Raw genomic sequence first — 17,080 nt, 5'->3', positions numbered from 1 at the left:
TGAGTAGGTGCTGCTGTTTTGGTTAGCAACAAGTTGCAGATAATTGCATCAATCTCCTCCCTCTTTCTTCTGCACCAAACTAATCCAAGCATATTTTCATCTGTGAAGAAATGGCTTGAAAAGTTTTTTTTTTTTTTTTTTTCTCGGCCTTGATGTCAAACTGTCATCAATACAGCAAGCAGTGTTATTTTTTTACCCCCTTCTTTTTGCACTGTTGCACAGCATTATCGCCATGGCAACCAGACCTGTGGAAGGCTTTGTCGAAATTGTGTGTGTGTGTGTGTGTGTGTGTGTGTGTGTGTGTTTTTGTAATATTTTCTAATCCTGGACCAATTAGTTTCAGCCCCAGACGGAAAGTAAGAACGTCTTCTCGTTCTTTTTTTTTTTCTTCTCTTCTAGCATCTTCACCTTAAAATCATTTGCTACATCATCCACTATGAAGCTTGTTAAAAGTTTTCTTTTGACCTGAAACATTTAAAAGGACAAATCAATGTGGGATGATGTCCTTTGGATCCAATTAGCTCATATTGTGTCTTCTTTTTATTGTATTAATTTTTTTATTTTTTGAAAGAAAAAAAAATCACTTTTGATCTCCTGCTAATTTAATTATGAAAATGTGATACATTTTATTTTTTAATTTTCATGACTCACTCAGCTCATATTAGTCGAGTGGTTAGCACGTCCGCTTCCCAGTTCTGAGGTCTCCGGTTCGAGTCCAGGCTCGGACCTTCCTGGGTGGAGTTTGCATGTTCTCCCCGTGCCCGCGTGGGTCTTCTCCGGGTACTCCGGTCTCCTCCCACATTCCAAAGACATGCATGGCAGGTTAATTGGGCGCTCCGAATTGTCCCTAGGTGTGCGTGTGAGTGTGGATGGTTGTTCGTCTCTGTGTGCCCTGCGATTGGTTGGCAACCAGTCCAGGGTGTCCCCCACCTACTGCCCAGAGCCAGCTGAGATAGGCGCCAGCAGCCCCCGCGACCCTTGTGAGGAATAAGCGGTCAAGAAAATGGATGGATGGATGGATAATTATGAGTAAAATTTGTTTGTTTCCTCAATTTTTTTCCCACTGTTACTTTTTGTATAAAATGCTCCATAATGGCACACCTGTTGTTCAAACATGATATAATTCAGTTATTATGTAAGGACGCGTATTGCAATCACTTGAAAAAAAACAAACAAAAAAAAAATCTATTTTTTGGGGGGAGCTTTGTTTTTTGAGTAATTTTTAAATTTTTTCTGCTTTTCTGACTAATTTTTTTTCTTCTATTTTATCGAATATTTTTTTCTGTAATAAAAAAAACAACAACAAAAAAAAACAGAAAAAAATTATTCAGAAAAACAGGAAAAAAAAATATTCCAAAAAACAGAGCACAAACTTCTGTTTTTCGGAGTAATTTATTCTTATTTTTATTTACCTCTGACTTGTTGCAGACCACTAACCTGTATATATGACTGGATAGCCCAAACAAACACGTTGAAGTCACAGGGCGGCCATCTTGTTACTCCCACCTCACGAGCAGGCAGTTAGTACAGGGCCGGGTTTGTGCCAGGGTGGTCACTATTTTTTAACAAGAGAAAAACAAAACAGCAGCTTCTCCTGTTTTTTTGAATATTTTTTCCCTGTTTATTTGAATATATATTTTTTTAATGACAGAAAAAAATTAGTCAGAAAAACAGTTTTTTTTTTCAAGTGAATGCAATACGCTTCCATAATTAGGACTCAATCAGCACATATTATATTAACGCATTTCAAAAATAAAGTCACAAAAGTTCAATAGTTTTTTTTAGTGTGTTAATGTCATCTGCTAAACAATTTGCTTGTTTGTCCCCCTTTCAAAACTATGCATTAACTTCTTGTTTCGACTTCCTCTGTTGCTCACGGGCATGTGCGTGTGCGTGAGTGTGTTTCTCCCGGGTGCACACACACACACAGTCATTGTGCCAGTTGGATGCTGAGAGCGTGGCGGAGAGGAGCTCAGTGGGAGTACAAGATGATACCTCTGGGGCTGACGCGCTTGCAAAAAAAAAACAAAAAAAAGCAGCAGATTGGCACGCAAACGCACACAAACATGAACTTTTGAACTGCGAGCTTGCACGCACGCACCCTCTCAAGCACTCGGAGCCTTTTTCATTTTGCCTCAGACTTCCTGTCTGTCGCATTAGTTTGGATTTGGAACGTGAATGGAGCGTTCAAAAGGCTGCAAATGAGGTTAAACACGGTGTTAGTCCAAGTCAAGCTGTTGTATGGAGATGTCAACACCTCCTTCAAATAGACGCCTCCCTTTTAACACCAGGAGGGAAAAAGGGTTTTAAGTGTCATGACATCAATCCATAGATGCCTTCACTGATCTCTCGCTAACCAAAACAGCAGCACCTACCGAGGGATGTAAACAGTGTGGCGTTGGACCGCTTGTTGTCAACCACTCAAAGGCCTCCTCCAACTGCAGTTAAGTAAATACGTGATGTAATGTTAGCACAAGATTTTCCACTAATTTAAGAAGAAAAGATCAAATGTGTTCTGTTTGTGTTGTGCATTATTAGCGTCTAATGAAAACAGACAGAGGAAGCTCACAGGAAATGTAGTGCTGCTTAACATTACTGGTAGCTTTTCCACATTACCCAGAATGCAATCTTGTCATCTGATCCACTGAAACTTTGCCATCCAAGAAGAAACCACCGAGAGGACATTTCCCCCAGAGGGACCTGTATGAATAAAATAAAATAAAATAAAATCAAAATTGAACTGAACCCATGTGAAATAAAGAAAAGTATCTTAAAATAATCATAAAAAAATACATAGCTATTCCTCAAAATGTGAGCATATTTTTTTAAATTACCCTTTTGATTGTGAATTTTGATGTACCCTTGGGAAGGTATTGTACTTAATAAAATATTTAAAATGCAGTAAAATAAAATAAACAGTTTACCCTGGGGAAGCTTCTGTATATTGTATACACTTAAACGAAAAATATATTACAATTCCTGGAAAAAGTTGTACTGGATATTGAAATTGTCATGACTAGGGTCATGCAAGGGTTATGCTTACTGTCATGACTAGGGTCATGTAAAGGTTATGTTTAACCCTAGGGGTCCGCCAGGAGGCGTCCTGTGGGGGGAGGGGGAGGGGGGGGTACTGTCATGACAGGGTTATGTTTGGGTCATGCAAGGGTTATGTTTGAGTCATGACCATGAGGTCAAGTGTCTGTTTTGAACTGATGTAACCGGCATCTAGTTTCAACTGGTCTTAAGTTATGTGATGTCAGGAGTCTTTCATCTCTTTATCTGGTCAACAGCCAATCAGATAATTCCATGTCAGTCCTGTTACCCACATGTCTAGCCACAACCAATCAGATCGATTCACTGTCTATATAAGCTGTCTGAGAAACTTTGTCGGATTATTAACTCTGTCCAGCTGGCCACCTGCTTCTCTCTTCCTCGATGCCTTCTTGTTTCTGGTCAAGTCAAGTTAGTTCCATGCCTTTTGATGTTATGCGAATAAAGTGTTAAACTCTTATTTATGTCTGCGTTTTGTGATACAACCTCAAAACATAACATAAATAAATACAGTTGAATATGAAATTATCAGTAGCATTGTTTATTAAATCAAATAAAGTAAATATACCATTTTTTTTTAGCATAGTGTGATAGATGTCATGGTTTGGGTTGGGTTTGGGTGGATTTTGTTACTTTTGTCATGGCTTCGGTTTAATTTTGCTTTAGTTTGATTTTGCCCTCATGTTTCTTTAAGTTCAGTCATGATCTGTGTTTTTCGTTGTTGTCCTTGTGTGCCCTCTAGTCTCGTCAAGCATTGTCCTGCCCACCTGTGTTTACCCGACTTCCTTTTGTGTCAACCTATCAGAACCTTCTGCCACTTGTGTCTTGCCCAGCCGTGTCTCGTTGCGTCAATTAGTGTGTGTGTGTGTATTTAGTTTCTTGTCTCCCTGCTGTCAGCGTTGATTCATCGTTGTTTTCACCCCGTTATGCTGACGGTTGCTTGCCTTGTTGTTTTGCTTGCCTTTTGGATTTCGCTTTTGTTTTGTTTTAATTAAATCCTCCCAGCTTCTCTGCATTTGGTTCCACAACCACACCTAAAACTTGACAATAGCGCTGCAATATTCCTCTTATTTGTGTTTCGTATTTAACTCATTAGCTCCCAAAAACGTATAAATACGTCATATTTTAAATGTTTTAAGTGTCCCAAAGACGTATTTATATGTTTTTTGTTGTTTTTTTATGCCAGAGCATAGAGAAGGCTTTGTTGCAGTCTCTCTACTGCAGAAAATGGTTGAGTGGCAGCAGAGTATAAGAGATCAACCAGGCCATGTTCTATTGCTAATTGCTGCACAGCAGAAACAGATAGGAATATACTTTTTTTTCCCTGATAAAAGAAGAGACGCTGATCTCTCTTTTGGTATGTTCCATATTTTTATAGCAATAGAACACAATATTTCGCGGGCCTTGAAAAATCAGTCAAAATACAGGAAAACACTTAAGTGAAAATGGTTGGGAGTGAATGAGTTAATAATTAGCTGAAGGTCAAAGTTGAACTAGGGGTGGCCACTCAGACATTCATTTATTTATTTATTTTAAAAAAAAAAAGGATAAATTCTACACTCCAATATGAGAATGTGGACACCTGTCCGAGTGTCCGTGTACTGTAAATATGGTTGAGGCGAACATATTTAGGATTCAAAAGTGATAAACAACAAAGGAAAAGACACATGCATAGGACTCTATTCCCCATATGGAGTGTCTCCTGAGAGATTAGCCAATGAGGGAGGCGTGCATGTGTGTTTTTTTATTTTTTATTTTTTATGATGTCACTGTGTCTGTGCATGTGAGAGGCCAGCGCACCAGTCTGGAAATAGGGGGCACATTAATCTTATTTGTCATAACCTGTCCCGCGAGACACTTGGACCCCCTCGTCTTTTTTTTTTTTTTTACCTACTCTCACACACACACCCACACCCACACACCCACATGCACAGTTGTGCGCACACACGCACTCCGGACCCCTCCTGTGTGCTATCAGTATCTGCAGCGGGCAGAGAGAGTGAAGCTAATTACATGTGAGCGCTAAGACGGTGGAAGCAAGACAAAGAGCATGCTGGTGCGTGCGTGGCCTTTGTTTGCCGCCACGCCACAACTATCCCGCGACACAAATTACGCTCCTCCCTCTCATCAGTCCATGGTCGGTGTCCATCGTGTGCATGTGTGTGCGACGGCAGTACAAAAGACGCACAAAATTGTTGACATTTTAGACTCGAGCTTTTCTGTCGGTGGCACAATTGCACTTAACTTTTTGTATGAAATCCAACATATAGTGGGAAAAATGCCGTAAAACACTTTTTTTTTTACAAAATTATGGTTCATTCAAGTTTATATTATATTCGTATAATTTGTTAGAAAATCACACAGATTTTGAATTCTTTTTCCACTGTGTTAGTTTTTGTACGAAAGGCTTTTAGATGCAGCATTTGCTGAACAAAATGCTATTTTGCTAAATTCATTAAAAATGACTCAGCAGTTCTCATTCTTGTGAGTTTGCACACAATTCAATAAAAAGTTATATTTAATTATTTAATCACCAAAATGTCATTCAAAATAAATTGAAAAAAAAAATCGGCATTACTTTTTTTTTTTTTTAATGATACGCTATATCTTTTCAAAGGCTATGTTTTGTCATCCTAAAAATCAGTTGAGGCATATCATATTTATATAAATAAAGATGACTTGGCTTATAAAGTTTGCAAATAAAATCCCATATATTTTTCAGATATTTTTTCCATTGTATTAATTTTTCTGTGAAATGAGATGTAACTCTAGTGAGGTTGAAGAATTAACTGAATAAAATGCTATATATCACACCTAAATGTTATATTTAACTCATTGGCTCCAAAAAACGTAAAAATACGTTCTATTTTAAATGTTTTAAGTGTCCCAAAGACTTTTTTTTATTTTTTTTTTATGGTAAAGCGTTTAGAAGGCTTTGATGCAGCCTCTCAATGGGGCAAAGAACTATTGAAGAAATGGTAGCTATTACACAAACGGCCAGCAGGTGGCAGAAGAGTATAAGAGATCAACCAAGACCATTTTGAAATAAAAAAGCTCAATTACTCAAAATTCAAAGCAGATTTTTGAATAAGGATGAAACTTAGCTATTTGCTAATTGCTGCAAAACGGAAACAGATAGAAATATACTTTTTTTCTACTTCTTTTGGTAGGTTCCCTGTTTTTATAGCAAAAGAACACAATATTTTGTGGGCTTTGCAAAATCAGTCAAACTTCGGTAAAACAGCCTGGTGAAGGGGGTTGCTTCTGTGAAAATGGCTGGGAGTCAATGAGTTCAGTTGTGACTTAGTTAGGGCATATAACACTTCTTATTTTTCTTTAACCTTTTGTATGAAATGCTACAAAATGCAATTTAGACATTTTGAACTTTTGAACGCATCCTTTAAAAAAAAGAAAAAAAGATGTTTGTTTTCCCCTAACTAATTCCAGTGCATTGCTTATTTTTTTTCCTCCCAAATGCTCGTAAATAACGACAAGTCCTGTGTGTGGTGTGCAAGACAGCTTGGGGGTTAATTAGAGAATAGTAAAGAGAACACATGTGGCACTTTAATATCCCCTCTGCACCCCAGCTCATTTCACAGACCACCCGCTCGGTTGTTGCTCTCCTCCTGTGGTGTGTGTGTGTGTGTGTGTGTGTTGGTAGCTATATGACCAGGGTCTTGGGCGTTCCTGCATTGCCCGTCCCAAAGGCAACACGCACACACATGCACGCAGCTGGTGCAGGTGTGTGTGCTGCAAGGAGGTGATTGAAATGAGATGAGGAGTGTATTTCGGCCTGCGGCCCTGCAACATCAGCAGAGATATCCAAAACATATCCATCAATCATTCGTCCATCAGCTCATCCGGTCACACATCTATTCATCCAACCATTTCGCCATTGGGCTATACATTCATAATTCATCCATCTCTGAATCAAGCGTCCGATTTGTTCATCCATTCGCGCATCTAACATCAACCTCTCATTTGTCCGCGTCCCTGTCAATCATTCTACCATCCAACTGGCAATCCTTTTGCCCAACTTTCATCCATCTGTCAAGTCTTTACAGTCACTCGGAAACATCCATGCATCTTTCATTTGTCATCCATCCATCTAACTTATTGTCGACGTCTCCATCCATCATCCATCTGTCCATCATCCATCTTTCTATTCACTATCTCTCTTTCTCTTCACATATACATCCATCTTTCTCCGTGCTTGCATAAATGCATCTGTCTGTCCAATGCATCCATCCATCCATTCATCCATCCATCTGTCCCTCCGTCCATCCATCCATCCATCCATCCATCCATCCATCCATCCGTCAGTCCACCTGGCCATTCTTTTGTCCATCCATCCATCCATCCATCGTCTGTCTGTCCATCTTTGTCCGTCCGTCCATCCGCCCATCCATCCATCCATCCATCCATCCATCCATCCATCCGTCAGTCCACCTGGCCATTCTTTTGTCCATCCATCCATCCATCGTCTGTCTGTCCATCTTTGTCCGTCCGTCCGTCCGCCCATCCATCCATCCATCCATCCATCCATCCATCCATCCATCCATCCATCCATCCGTCAGTCCACCTGGCCATTCTTTTGTCCATCCATCCATCCATCGTCTGTCTGTCCATCTTTGTCCGTCTGTCCGCCCATCCATCCATCCATCCATCCATCCATCCATCCATCCATCCATCCATCCATCCATCCATTCAACCATCCTTCCATTCATCACTCTATCCGTCTGGCCATCTGTCTGTCTATCCATCTGTCCGTCCATCCATCTATTTTTCCGTCTGTCCAGACAGGCATCTCTCCAGGCATCCATCCGTCTATCCATGCATCCATCCGTCTATCATCCGTCTAGCTATCCATCTATCTATCAATCTATCCATCTATCCATCCATCCATCCATCCATCCATCCATCCATCCATCCATCCATCCATCCAACCATCTGTCCAGAGAGCTGTCAGTCCATCCATCCATCCACCTTTCTGTCTGTCCATTCGTCTGTCCACTTGGCCATCTTTATGTCCGTCCATCTATCCATCCATCCATCCATCCATCCATCCATCCATCCATCCATCCATCCATCCAACCATCTGTCCAGAGAGCTGTCAGTCCATCCATCCATCCACCTTTCTGTCTGTCCATTCGTCTGTCCACTTGGCCATCTTTATGTCCGTCCATCTATCCATCCATCTATCCATCCATCCATCCATCCATCCATCCATCCATCCATCCATCCATCCATCCATCCATCCATCCATCCATCCATCCATCCATCCAACCATCTGTCCAGAGAGCTGTCAGTCCATCCATCCATCCACCTTTCTGTCTGTCCATTCGTCTGTCCACTTGGCCATCTTTATGTCCGTCCATCTATCCATCCATCCATCCATCTATCCATCCACTCCATCCACCCTGTGAGTCACACATGCAACGTACACACAATCGTCTCTTTACGACTGCTCTAATTTCCCTCATTACAAGCACGATTTCCTAGCAGGGCGCCTCGCAGCGTTTAGGAGATTTAGGGTCGCAGACGGGGTGCCTTTTCCAGCGCTGCGTTCACGGCACGAACCGGTGACTGGGCAACAAAAGACCAATCTGTTTGACCCATAAATGAGCAGTCAGGTGTGTGTGCGCACGTGTGTGTGTCTCCGAGCAGTAAATGAACACTCTTTCCATCTCTCATCTATCAAAGACTTGACACCAGGAGCAGCTGTGAGGGCACACACACCCACACACACACTCCACTACTTTAGCAATTTGGGATAATTAGCCTGCTATACAGTGTCCGCCTGTGGCCCCCAGGGGTCCTGTGGGCGTGTGTGGTGTGTGTGTATATTTCAGTCGGTGTCTGGTAAGGATCAGCTGTGTTAAGCGTCCCGTGACATCTAAACTACTAATTCATTGCTACATTAACGCCATTGATTAACATACGGCTACAGACACACACATACACGAACACGCACACATCTGGGGACTCTTCAGGCCCTTCATTGTCATTTTAAATGCAAAAGATTGCACCATTTTTCAACATAAAGCCATGCATTCATTCCAGTACATGGGACTCGTTGACGTTTACAGTTATGTTGAAAATTGGGGTACTCGATTTAAAAATTACTGTAATTCATTCATGATAAATGTCATAATTTAGACCAAAATTCGATTAAAAAAGCACTAGGTGTGCAATTCAATCACATATAATTTATACAGGTATGTGATATAGTGACATCATTGATTTTATCCTTTGCCTGAAAGCTGCGGCACTAATGACAATATGCATCAATATAAAATGTATTAAAATAAAGGTATGCAACCTTTTGCAAAGGAGGCACACAATTTTGCATTAATAAATATAATAATCATGAATATATTTGTGAGGAATGAGGACTAGTTCACGAGTTGCTTCATGTTGTAATTCATTATGCGCTATTACTGCCAGCAATGGCCAAAATGAAACACTAATGATGCTTAGTGGCAGAAAAATTACCTCAACAAAAATCTATGAGTCAATGTTTTACATGACTTTTAATTGTGTAGTAATATCGTTTTAACTTCGAATAGGTAAGAATTGTGTCAATTAGCTAAAAGATACAATATTTTTATAAGGTAAACCTAATTGTCCACTCTTATGTTCACAAGTATGCTGGGATTTTTTCAATTGTACATTTAGAAACGATACAAAATGTGAGATTAATCATTTTAATGAAATGATTTTGAAACATAATCTAATTGCTATATTCTTTCTTTGATATTGATTGCGATTTAAATTAATGTGCAATTATTTTTTCAAGGTTCTCATGTATTTTGTGTGAAATTCTGCTGCATGCTCCGAAGGGGAGTGCCACTGGTGTATTTAATCAACAAAAAATCTAAATGACACATAATCTCCATAGGATGACAAATAGACTCAACAAGCATCAACATTACACAGCGCACCTGCACTCCTTCAGAGCTGATCATAATGCTCCATTGTGAGTTACATCATTTCATACGTGTGCCAAATAAGACACAGAAGGACATGAGTGCGTTTGCTGCAGATGATCCTCAGCGTCCCACGGAGCCAAGAGCCAGGTGTTGGCTTGGAGGCGGCCAAATCAAGCCTACCAAATCAATAACATCTTGATTGGACCTGATTGCGCCACTCGTTGGGTTCGCTTTCTACCGTCATCATCTTTCTGAAACACCCTCGCCGCCACTTCCTCCTCGTTGTCGGCTCACAAAGCCGCCAATCATGCAAACGGGCTCATGTTCTTGAGGGTTCCAGCGTGTTCGTCAATGAAGGGTTACACAGACTAATTAAAAGGTGCTATGTTATTATAAGGGGTTGAGGGAGGGTATGATGAGACAGACAAGGACAGAGGTGAAAATAAGACAAGGATGGAAGTAAAATGGACATGAAATATTTAAATATGAAAGATTGACAACATCACTGGAGGCAAAGTCGGGAGGTCCATTTGGATCCTCTGGGAAATTAATGCAAGGATGCTACAAGAGTCCGCGAAATGACCGACAAACTATGACGTCATGCTCTGCACATCTTGGATGGCAAAGTGAAAAAAAGTTTGGCAATTCAGCAAAACATCTGCTGATGTGGCTCATTTGGTCAGATTTCTTCGTACTTTATAGGTCCCAAAATGGCCGCCTTGGACTATACTGACTTGCCCGACATGTCCTCCATCCCCATCCTCCAGTTCAACCTTGCTAAGGAGGGGCACCCGAGGGGCGTGGGGGGGTTCTGCGTCGGCCGATTTAGAAAAATTGGGGGGGGGAAGGTCCAACCTCCGCTTGGTAACGAGCTGTCATGTGCACGTTGGGGTGTTCCCACACATCCAAAAACAGCGATGGCCATCACAATGAACCTTTAAAAAAAAAAAAAAAAAAAAAGAGAAAAATAAGAAAAAAAGGAAAAAAAGGGGGGAAAAAAGAAAAAACGAGAAAAAGGGAATAAAAGGAAAAAAAATGAACCTTTTTGATTATTTTGTGTTTTATCCTAATGTACTTCCTGCTTTGGCCAATAAACCCCCACTGGTCAAAAGGTGACCACCAATCAGACGAAACAGAAGGGCAAAATGGACTCCCTTGACTGTTTATTACAGCTCCTCCGTGTGTGTCAGCAGGTTAACAGCTTTTCCATTGACACCATCGAGACAGGCCTGAATCGACTTTAATGATTGACTTTATTTTAGTCTCATTGTATAGCTGTTAACTTCTTTTTATGCTCATATGGGTTTTAAAGACGAAACGTGACCTCTTTTGCATTATGTAGCACGAAAAACAAACACTGTGGATACGCATTTAAGCAAGCAGAAAGGCGAGTTAGTCTTATTGTGCTGCGGTTAACCTCAAGAGATCATCAGCTGTTTGCTTCACTCGAGTGTTCATTGTAGCCCCGATAATAAGCGTTTATTTTTCCGGCTGCGGGTCTATTACTTCTTTATTTAAGAGCCGCCCCCCCTCGCCAGAAGGGGGTGGCCGGGTAGCATGTGGGGGGGGGGGGGGGGCGACCTCCGCGTCTGCAGCTATCAGCAGGGAGCACATCGGAGTCTCTGCGGGTCTGACGGTCGCTGATAAGGGCGGCATGATTAGCTCACACACACACATGGGTGGTGTCGAGGCAATTGTCGGGGGGGCAACAGACGTCTGGCTGGGCGCTGATAATCAAGCATCAGCACTGATTTTGGATTTTTTTTTTTTTTTTTTAACAACTTGCATCAGCTCCACCGCCAGTTGTCAATTGTTGAAGTCATGCTCTGTTTACTCAACTGCAGACGGATGAGGCGTATTAACAGTGTTCGCCGTGTAGTACGAGTGGAGTTTAAAATCAAATGAAAAATTTGCCTGAAGTGGATTATTAACCTGGCAACCTAGGGACATTATTTGAAGAAATATATACAGTGTTACTCCGCAACCTGTCTTATGAAAAAAATCATTGGCGCTGTCTTGGTACCATGGAACTATGTTGGAATGAGGGGAAGAGCTTCATTTTGTTTGATAGCTGTGTCGAATAGGAAAGTCGCTAGATATTTATAAACTTTTTTTTGGAAAATGCTAATTACCTGCAGATTTTCACAATTCAATGCAGGGATTGTATATTTGCAGTTCCATTATTTTTTTGAAGTTGGTTGTTGCTGTTTGGGTTAGCAAGAGCTAGTTAACAGTAGTATCTATGAACTGAAAAATACTTACTTTACTTCCTAAAAAAAAATAAAATAAATAAATCACATGCAACTTTCGTTGTTCGCCCGCTGAAGACAACGCGACAAGTTTGGCAGGCAAAAAAGTTGGCGTGACTTTTCAAGCCCAAATGACTTTTGATTGGTTTAACCCATTTCGTCCGCGCGCCTCCCTCAATTAACCGAGCAGACTTAAATCTGTCTTGACCGCGGAGCTTTGGGGACAAACTTGAATGAGGCGGGGTGAAAAAAAAAAAAAACTCTTCAAAAGTTCTCATCCCTAAAACCATTAAAGCATGTCTGCACACTTCCTTTCCTGCCTCATTTTGCCGTCTCGCTGATCCGCTCGGCCGACGCGACGCCTTCGGAGACCTTCAACCCTCTCAGCCCCTTGCATGGGCTCCATTGTCTTTTCCGCGGCCTTTGTCCTCCTCCCCCAATTCAACTATATTTTAAATAGTAACAAGAAGAATTGGGGCAATATTAATGGTGGAACAAAGACTGTTTTGAATCAGAAAATAGTTTTTGATTCACACTGTATCAAATCGTCAAAAGAGATGCACACACCACTAATACACGTTTACAAATTCCTATACAAAGATTATACACATTTACACATATAAACAAGAGTGAAAGAGAGAAAGGATACAATGTTATTCTGATAGTGTTGTTTTCTTCCGAAAGAAATACGACTATATTCGTCTTTTTTTAAATTAAATCTTCTTTGAATAAATAAATGAATAAATAAATAAATAAATAAATAAATAAATAAATAAATAAATAAACAAACAGATAGATAGATAGATAAATAAACAAATAAAAAATAAATAAATAAATAAATAAATACATTTTTTTTAAATATTTAAAATAGCACACAAGTATTTTCATAAAATAAAACTTTTCTGGTAGTATTGAGTTTTTATTGTAATATTTTTTTTGTGGAAAAAAATCTTTTAATTTATTTTGGATTTTTTGTGTGATATTATATACAAAATATTGTATACAAATGTATTCTCATAATGTGCATTTTTCGTAATATTCTGCTTTATTTTAATATTTGGCCTTTTTTTTTTGAATGAAAACCGACTTTATTCTCATCTTGCTTTTTTTTGTGGAACAAAAAAAAAGATTGTGACTTTATTCTATTTTTTTATATTGTACTGTCGTCGTAATATTTCTTTGTGTGCTGTTTTTGGGAGAAAAAAAAATCTCCCATGCTGCAACTTTAACCTTAAAGCAAAATCTAGCCGACACTTTAATGCAGTCCACACTACATTCATCTTTGTCACAGAAAGAAAAAACGAGATATGATCTCATTGTCCTCCACTTGAGTGGATGCAGCGTAACTCAATGGAATAAATGGCGCACTCTGCAACTCTGGTGACATGCTGGAATCAGCACTACTGCGCTCTGTGCACGTGCACCGCAAACTTTGACGCCGCGCGTCGGGCCGGGATGAGCTGACCAAGATATCCCGGCGCACAATAATCCGCCCATTATGGAGCATATGAGATTAAGAATCCAATAGAAGCCAAGTGACATTGACAAAGACGGAACATAGAGCGCGCGACTGCGTCACACTGCGGCTGCATGAGTCACTTTCAAGAACTTCATGTCCTCCCTCACAGAAAACCTTAGATCTAGAAATATGACTTTATTCAACTTATATATTATAGTTGTTTTTCTTGAAAAACAATACAAAACTCAACTTTATACTCATAATGTTAAGATTGCAAAAAAACAAACGATTATGTTTCCCTTTAAATGTCTCCTCAGGGTGAGTAGTTTAAAATTATTTTAATTTTTATCATACATCTGCTCAAGTCCTCACCTGACCTCATACTGTACTTGTCAGACTTTTCCGTGTCTGCTCACTCCACCGCCAGGGTAAAAATATCATCTCGGCACTCATTGCTGGTAGAAACTGTTGTAATTAATCCCAAACCTGGCAGAGGAAAGTCAGCCTCGAGCAAAATAGAACAAAGTGCTTGCGGTCCCTGCAGGGTTTCATTAACACGCTGTTGCACTCGCTCTCTCACACTCACACATAAGCACACAAACACACGTGCGCAACAACAACATCCGAACTAACTAACAAGGAGGGTTTATAACAAGCGGGCCGTATCCCGGCCTGGCTGGCTGGCTGGCTGCTGTTGGTTTCCATGGCGATGATGAAATGTTATTTTCGACTTTTTCTTTTTTTTTTTACGTCCCATCTTCTGAAGCATCCCTCCCCAAAAAAATGATCCCTCAGTGTTTATCCTTTTATCTTGACCTGCATCTGTTTCCCCGGCCTTTTTTTTCGTCCATATTTTTTCGCTCTCTTTTTTGCCACATCTACTTCCTTCATTATAGTAGCTAAGAGGATTTGCTGTGTGTATGTGTACGTGTGTGTATATGTGTGCCTAGACCCAATTAACCCCCAGAATCTCCCTTCTCTCTCTCCCTCTCTCTCTCTCTCTCTCTGTCGCACAAAACGAGACAATTTAACAGGACCAGCTTTAGGTGGCCCGTTCATGAGTTACAAATGAAAGCTGAATGGGGACTGATCACAATCAATGGAATGTTATTTTGTTCATCCGATAGAAAAGTGGCCTATCTATGTAGTATAAGTACTTTGAATATGATCACAGTTGGACAATGTCGCAAGGATAGTCCGTCTTCAAAAATAATCCTAAAATGGCTGCTTCAAACCAAAATGGCTGACTTACTGTGCCTTTGTGGGCATGGGTTCTTGAGACTTTTTTGTGGGTCTACTTATAGTAGATGTGGCTATTAAATTTCATTTTGTTAAATGAAACAGGTTTCAGAGGCTGAATTTTCAAAGATGCGTACAGGAAGCCTTGAGAAACAAAACAGAAATCAAAGTAAATGCTTGCTGAGGGTCGCATACAAAGTTGAAAGTTGGATTTCTTTACAATTTTGATTGGCAATCTATTTAGTAAATGAGATTCAAGATATGCTAGCACTAGCAAAATCTTTAGAATTACTTGGTTTTCGAAGGACCTTTGGAAATGGACAAAATGACCCGAAAAGTCTGCTTTAAGCCAAAATGGCCGCCTTCCTGTGTCTTTTTGGGTATGGTTTCTTGAGACTTTTTTGAGGGTCTACTCATGGTCTATGTGGATATTAAATTTCATTTTGTTAAGCGAGACAGGTTTCAGGGGATGAATTTTCAAAGATGTGAACAGGAAGCCTTAAGGACTTAAAAGAGAAATCCAAGGCACTGGGAGAGGAGTAGTAAATGCTGGTTGAGGATGACATACAATGTTGAAAGCTGGATTTATTTACAATTTTGATTGGCAATCTATCTAGAAAATGAGATTCAAGATATGCTATTAATCAGACAAAATCTTTAGAATGACTTGGTTTTCGAAGTACCTATGGAAATGGCCAAAATGACCCAAAAAGTCTGTTTCAAACCAAAATGGCCGCCTTCCTGTGTCTTTTTGGGCATGGCTTCTTGAGACTTTTTTGAGGGTCTACTCATGGTAGACGTCTCCACCAAATTTTATATTGCTAAGTGAAACTTGCTTCAGGGGATGAATTTTCAAAGACACAGAAGGGCAGTTTCAAGGACTTATAATGGAAACCCAAGTCACAGGGAGGGATAAGAATACATGCTGACTGTCACATGCAATGACAAAAACTACATTCCTTTGAAATGTAGTGCAGTTCATCTGTCTTTTATCTGAGATTTTAAATTGTCAGCACACATTCAACATCATGAGGTTAAATTGGTAATTGGAGAACCCCTGGAAATGGCCAAATTTGACCCCAAAATGTCCACTTCAAACCAAAATGGCTGACATCCCTTTGTCTTTTTTTGGAATCTTACTCATGATAGATATCCCTCCCAAATTTCACATTGCTAAATGAAACTAGTTTTGTTTAGATGCATTCTAGTCTTAATAGTCTTTTGGTTAGATGTTTTGATTTCTGTATTAGTGATGATTGAAGTAAAGAAGAGTTAATATGATCTTTGATATGGCATCACAGAGGGTACACGCGGCGTCCAGGGGCCAGTTGTAGTATCAGGTGGGAGGCAGCTGAGAACAGAGACTGGTTAATAAGCTGTCTGTGTTTGAATAAATGACTCATAAAGCTGTCTATATGCACATCGGCCCCACAAGCTCATTCAAAGGTGATTTGCATGTGCAGGAAGGAATAATAAGCATGCCCTTTTTTGGATGATTTTGAACATTTTACAACACATTTGAGATTTTGAAATATATTAAAAACATGTTTTTGTTGGTGTTTTTGTTTTGGATCGAATTAACGGCATTTCAATTCATTTTAATGGAGAAAGATGATTTGAGATGACTTTCTATTGGATGTACAGGATGGTCATATTATGGGATGGATGCTGATCAAATGTCCATTTTGTTAACATCAGTCAGGATGATGTGGTCTTTTTTTTTTTCACGGATGGGCGTGGGGTGGGGGGGGTATCAGGTGCTTTGCGTGGTCTACTCCTTAATGAGCCACATGTGAGCAGTTAAGGAAGGACCCATCTGATGTGCCCCACTCGCCTCATTACCAAACAATACATATTAATGGCCGTCTTCGCCCGCATACATAGCGCATACATATTCATAGAGCTCACATATGGATCCTCGCCACTTTTGCAAATGACTCCCGCTTTCTTCCGCTTGTCTTTTTAACTACAATTTGCTTCTTCCTTTTTCGGTGGTTAAATTCTTGTCACGCTTGAAGCAATGTGTGCGCACTCAGGATGAGGTAATCAAACAAAACGTGGCTTTTATGCCGTTTATGCGTGCTTCCCCAAAAGTGATCGGAATGATTGATTACTGTGACTAAGTAATACGTTTGTTTGCCTCTCCCGCT

At 40.1% G+C, this 17,080-nt stretch overlaps 1 protein-coding gene across 3 annotated transcripts in view; it reads right to left on the bottom strand.

Annotated features, from left to right (window-relative positions):
* Positions 1–1,531: 1,531 nt before the first annotated feature.
* LOC144007030 (TBC1 domain family member 20) overlaps positions 1,532–17,080 on the bottom strand; it is a 62,457-nt gene continuing 46,908 nt past the window's right edge. Inside the window, exons 10-12 of one of the 3 annotated variants that reach the window (XR_013280026.1) lie at positions 2,617–2,700; positions 2,376–2,438; positions 1,533–2,278 (exon numbers count right to left, since the gene is read on the bottom strand). Coding sequence is in view for 1 of the 3 variants with exons in the window: in XM_077506271.1 (XP_077362397.1) it covers positions 2,633–2,700 (68 nt within the window). In the remaining 2 variants the exon portion in view is untranslated. Of the gene's footprint in view, positions 2,439–2,616; positions 2,701–17,080 lie in introns of all 3 variants that reach the window. The other 2 variants (XR_013280027.1, XM_077506271.1) reach the window with 2 other exon arrangements.

Source organism: Festucalex cinctus, chromosome 19 (assembly GCF_051991245.1).
Source record: "Festucalex cinctus isolate MCC-2025b chromosome 19, RoL_Fcin_1.0, whole genome shotgun sequence".
Classification (NCBI taxonomy): Eukaryota; Metazoa; Chordata; class Actinopteri; order Syngnathiformes; family Syngnathidae; genus Festucalex; species Festucalex cinctus.
The sequence above is the reverse complement of the archived record's forward strand: the minus strand, read 5'-3'. Positions and strand labels throughout refer to the sequence as shown.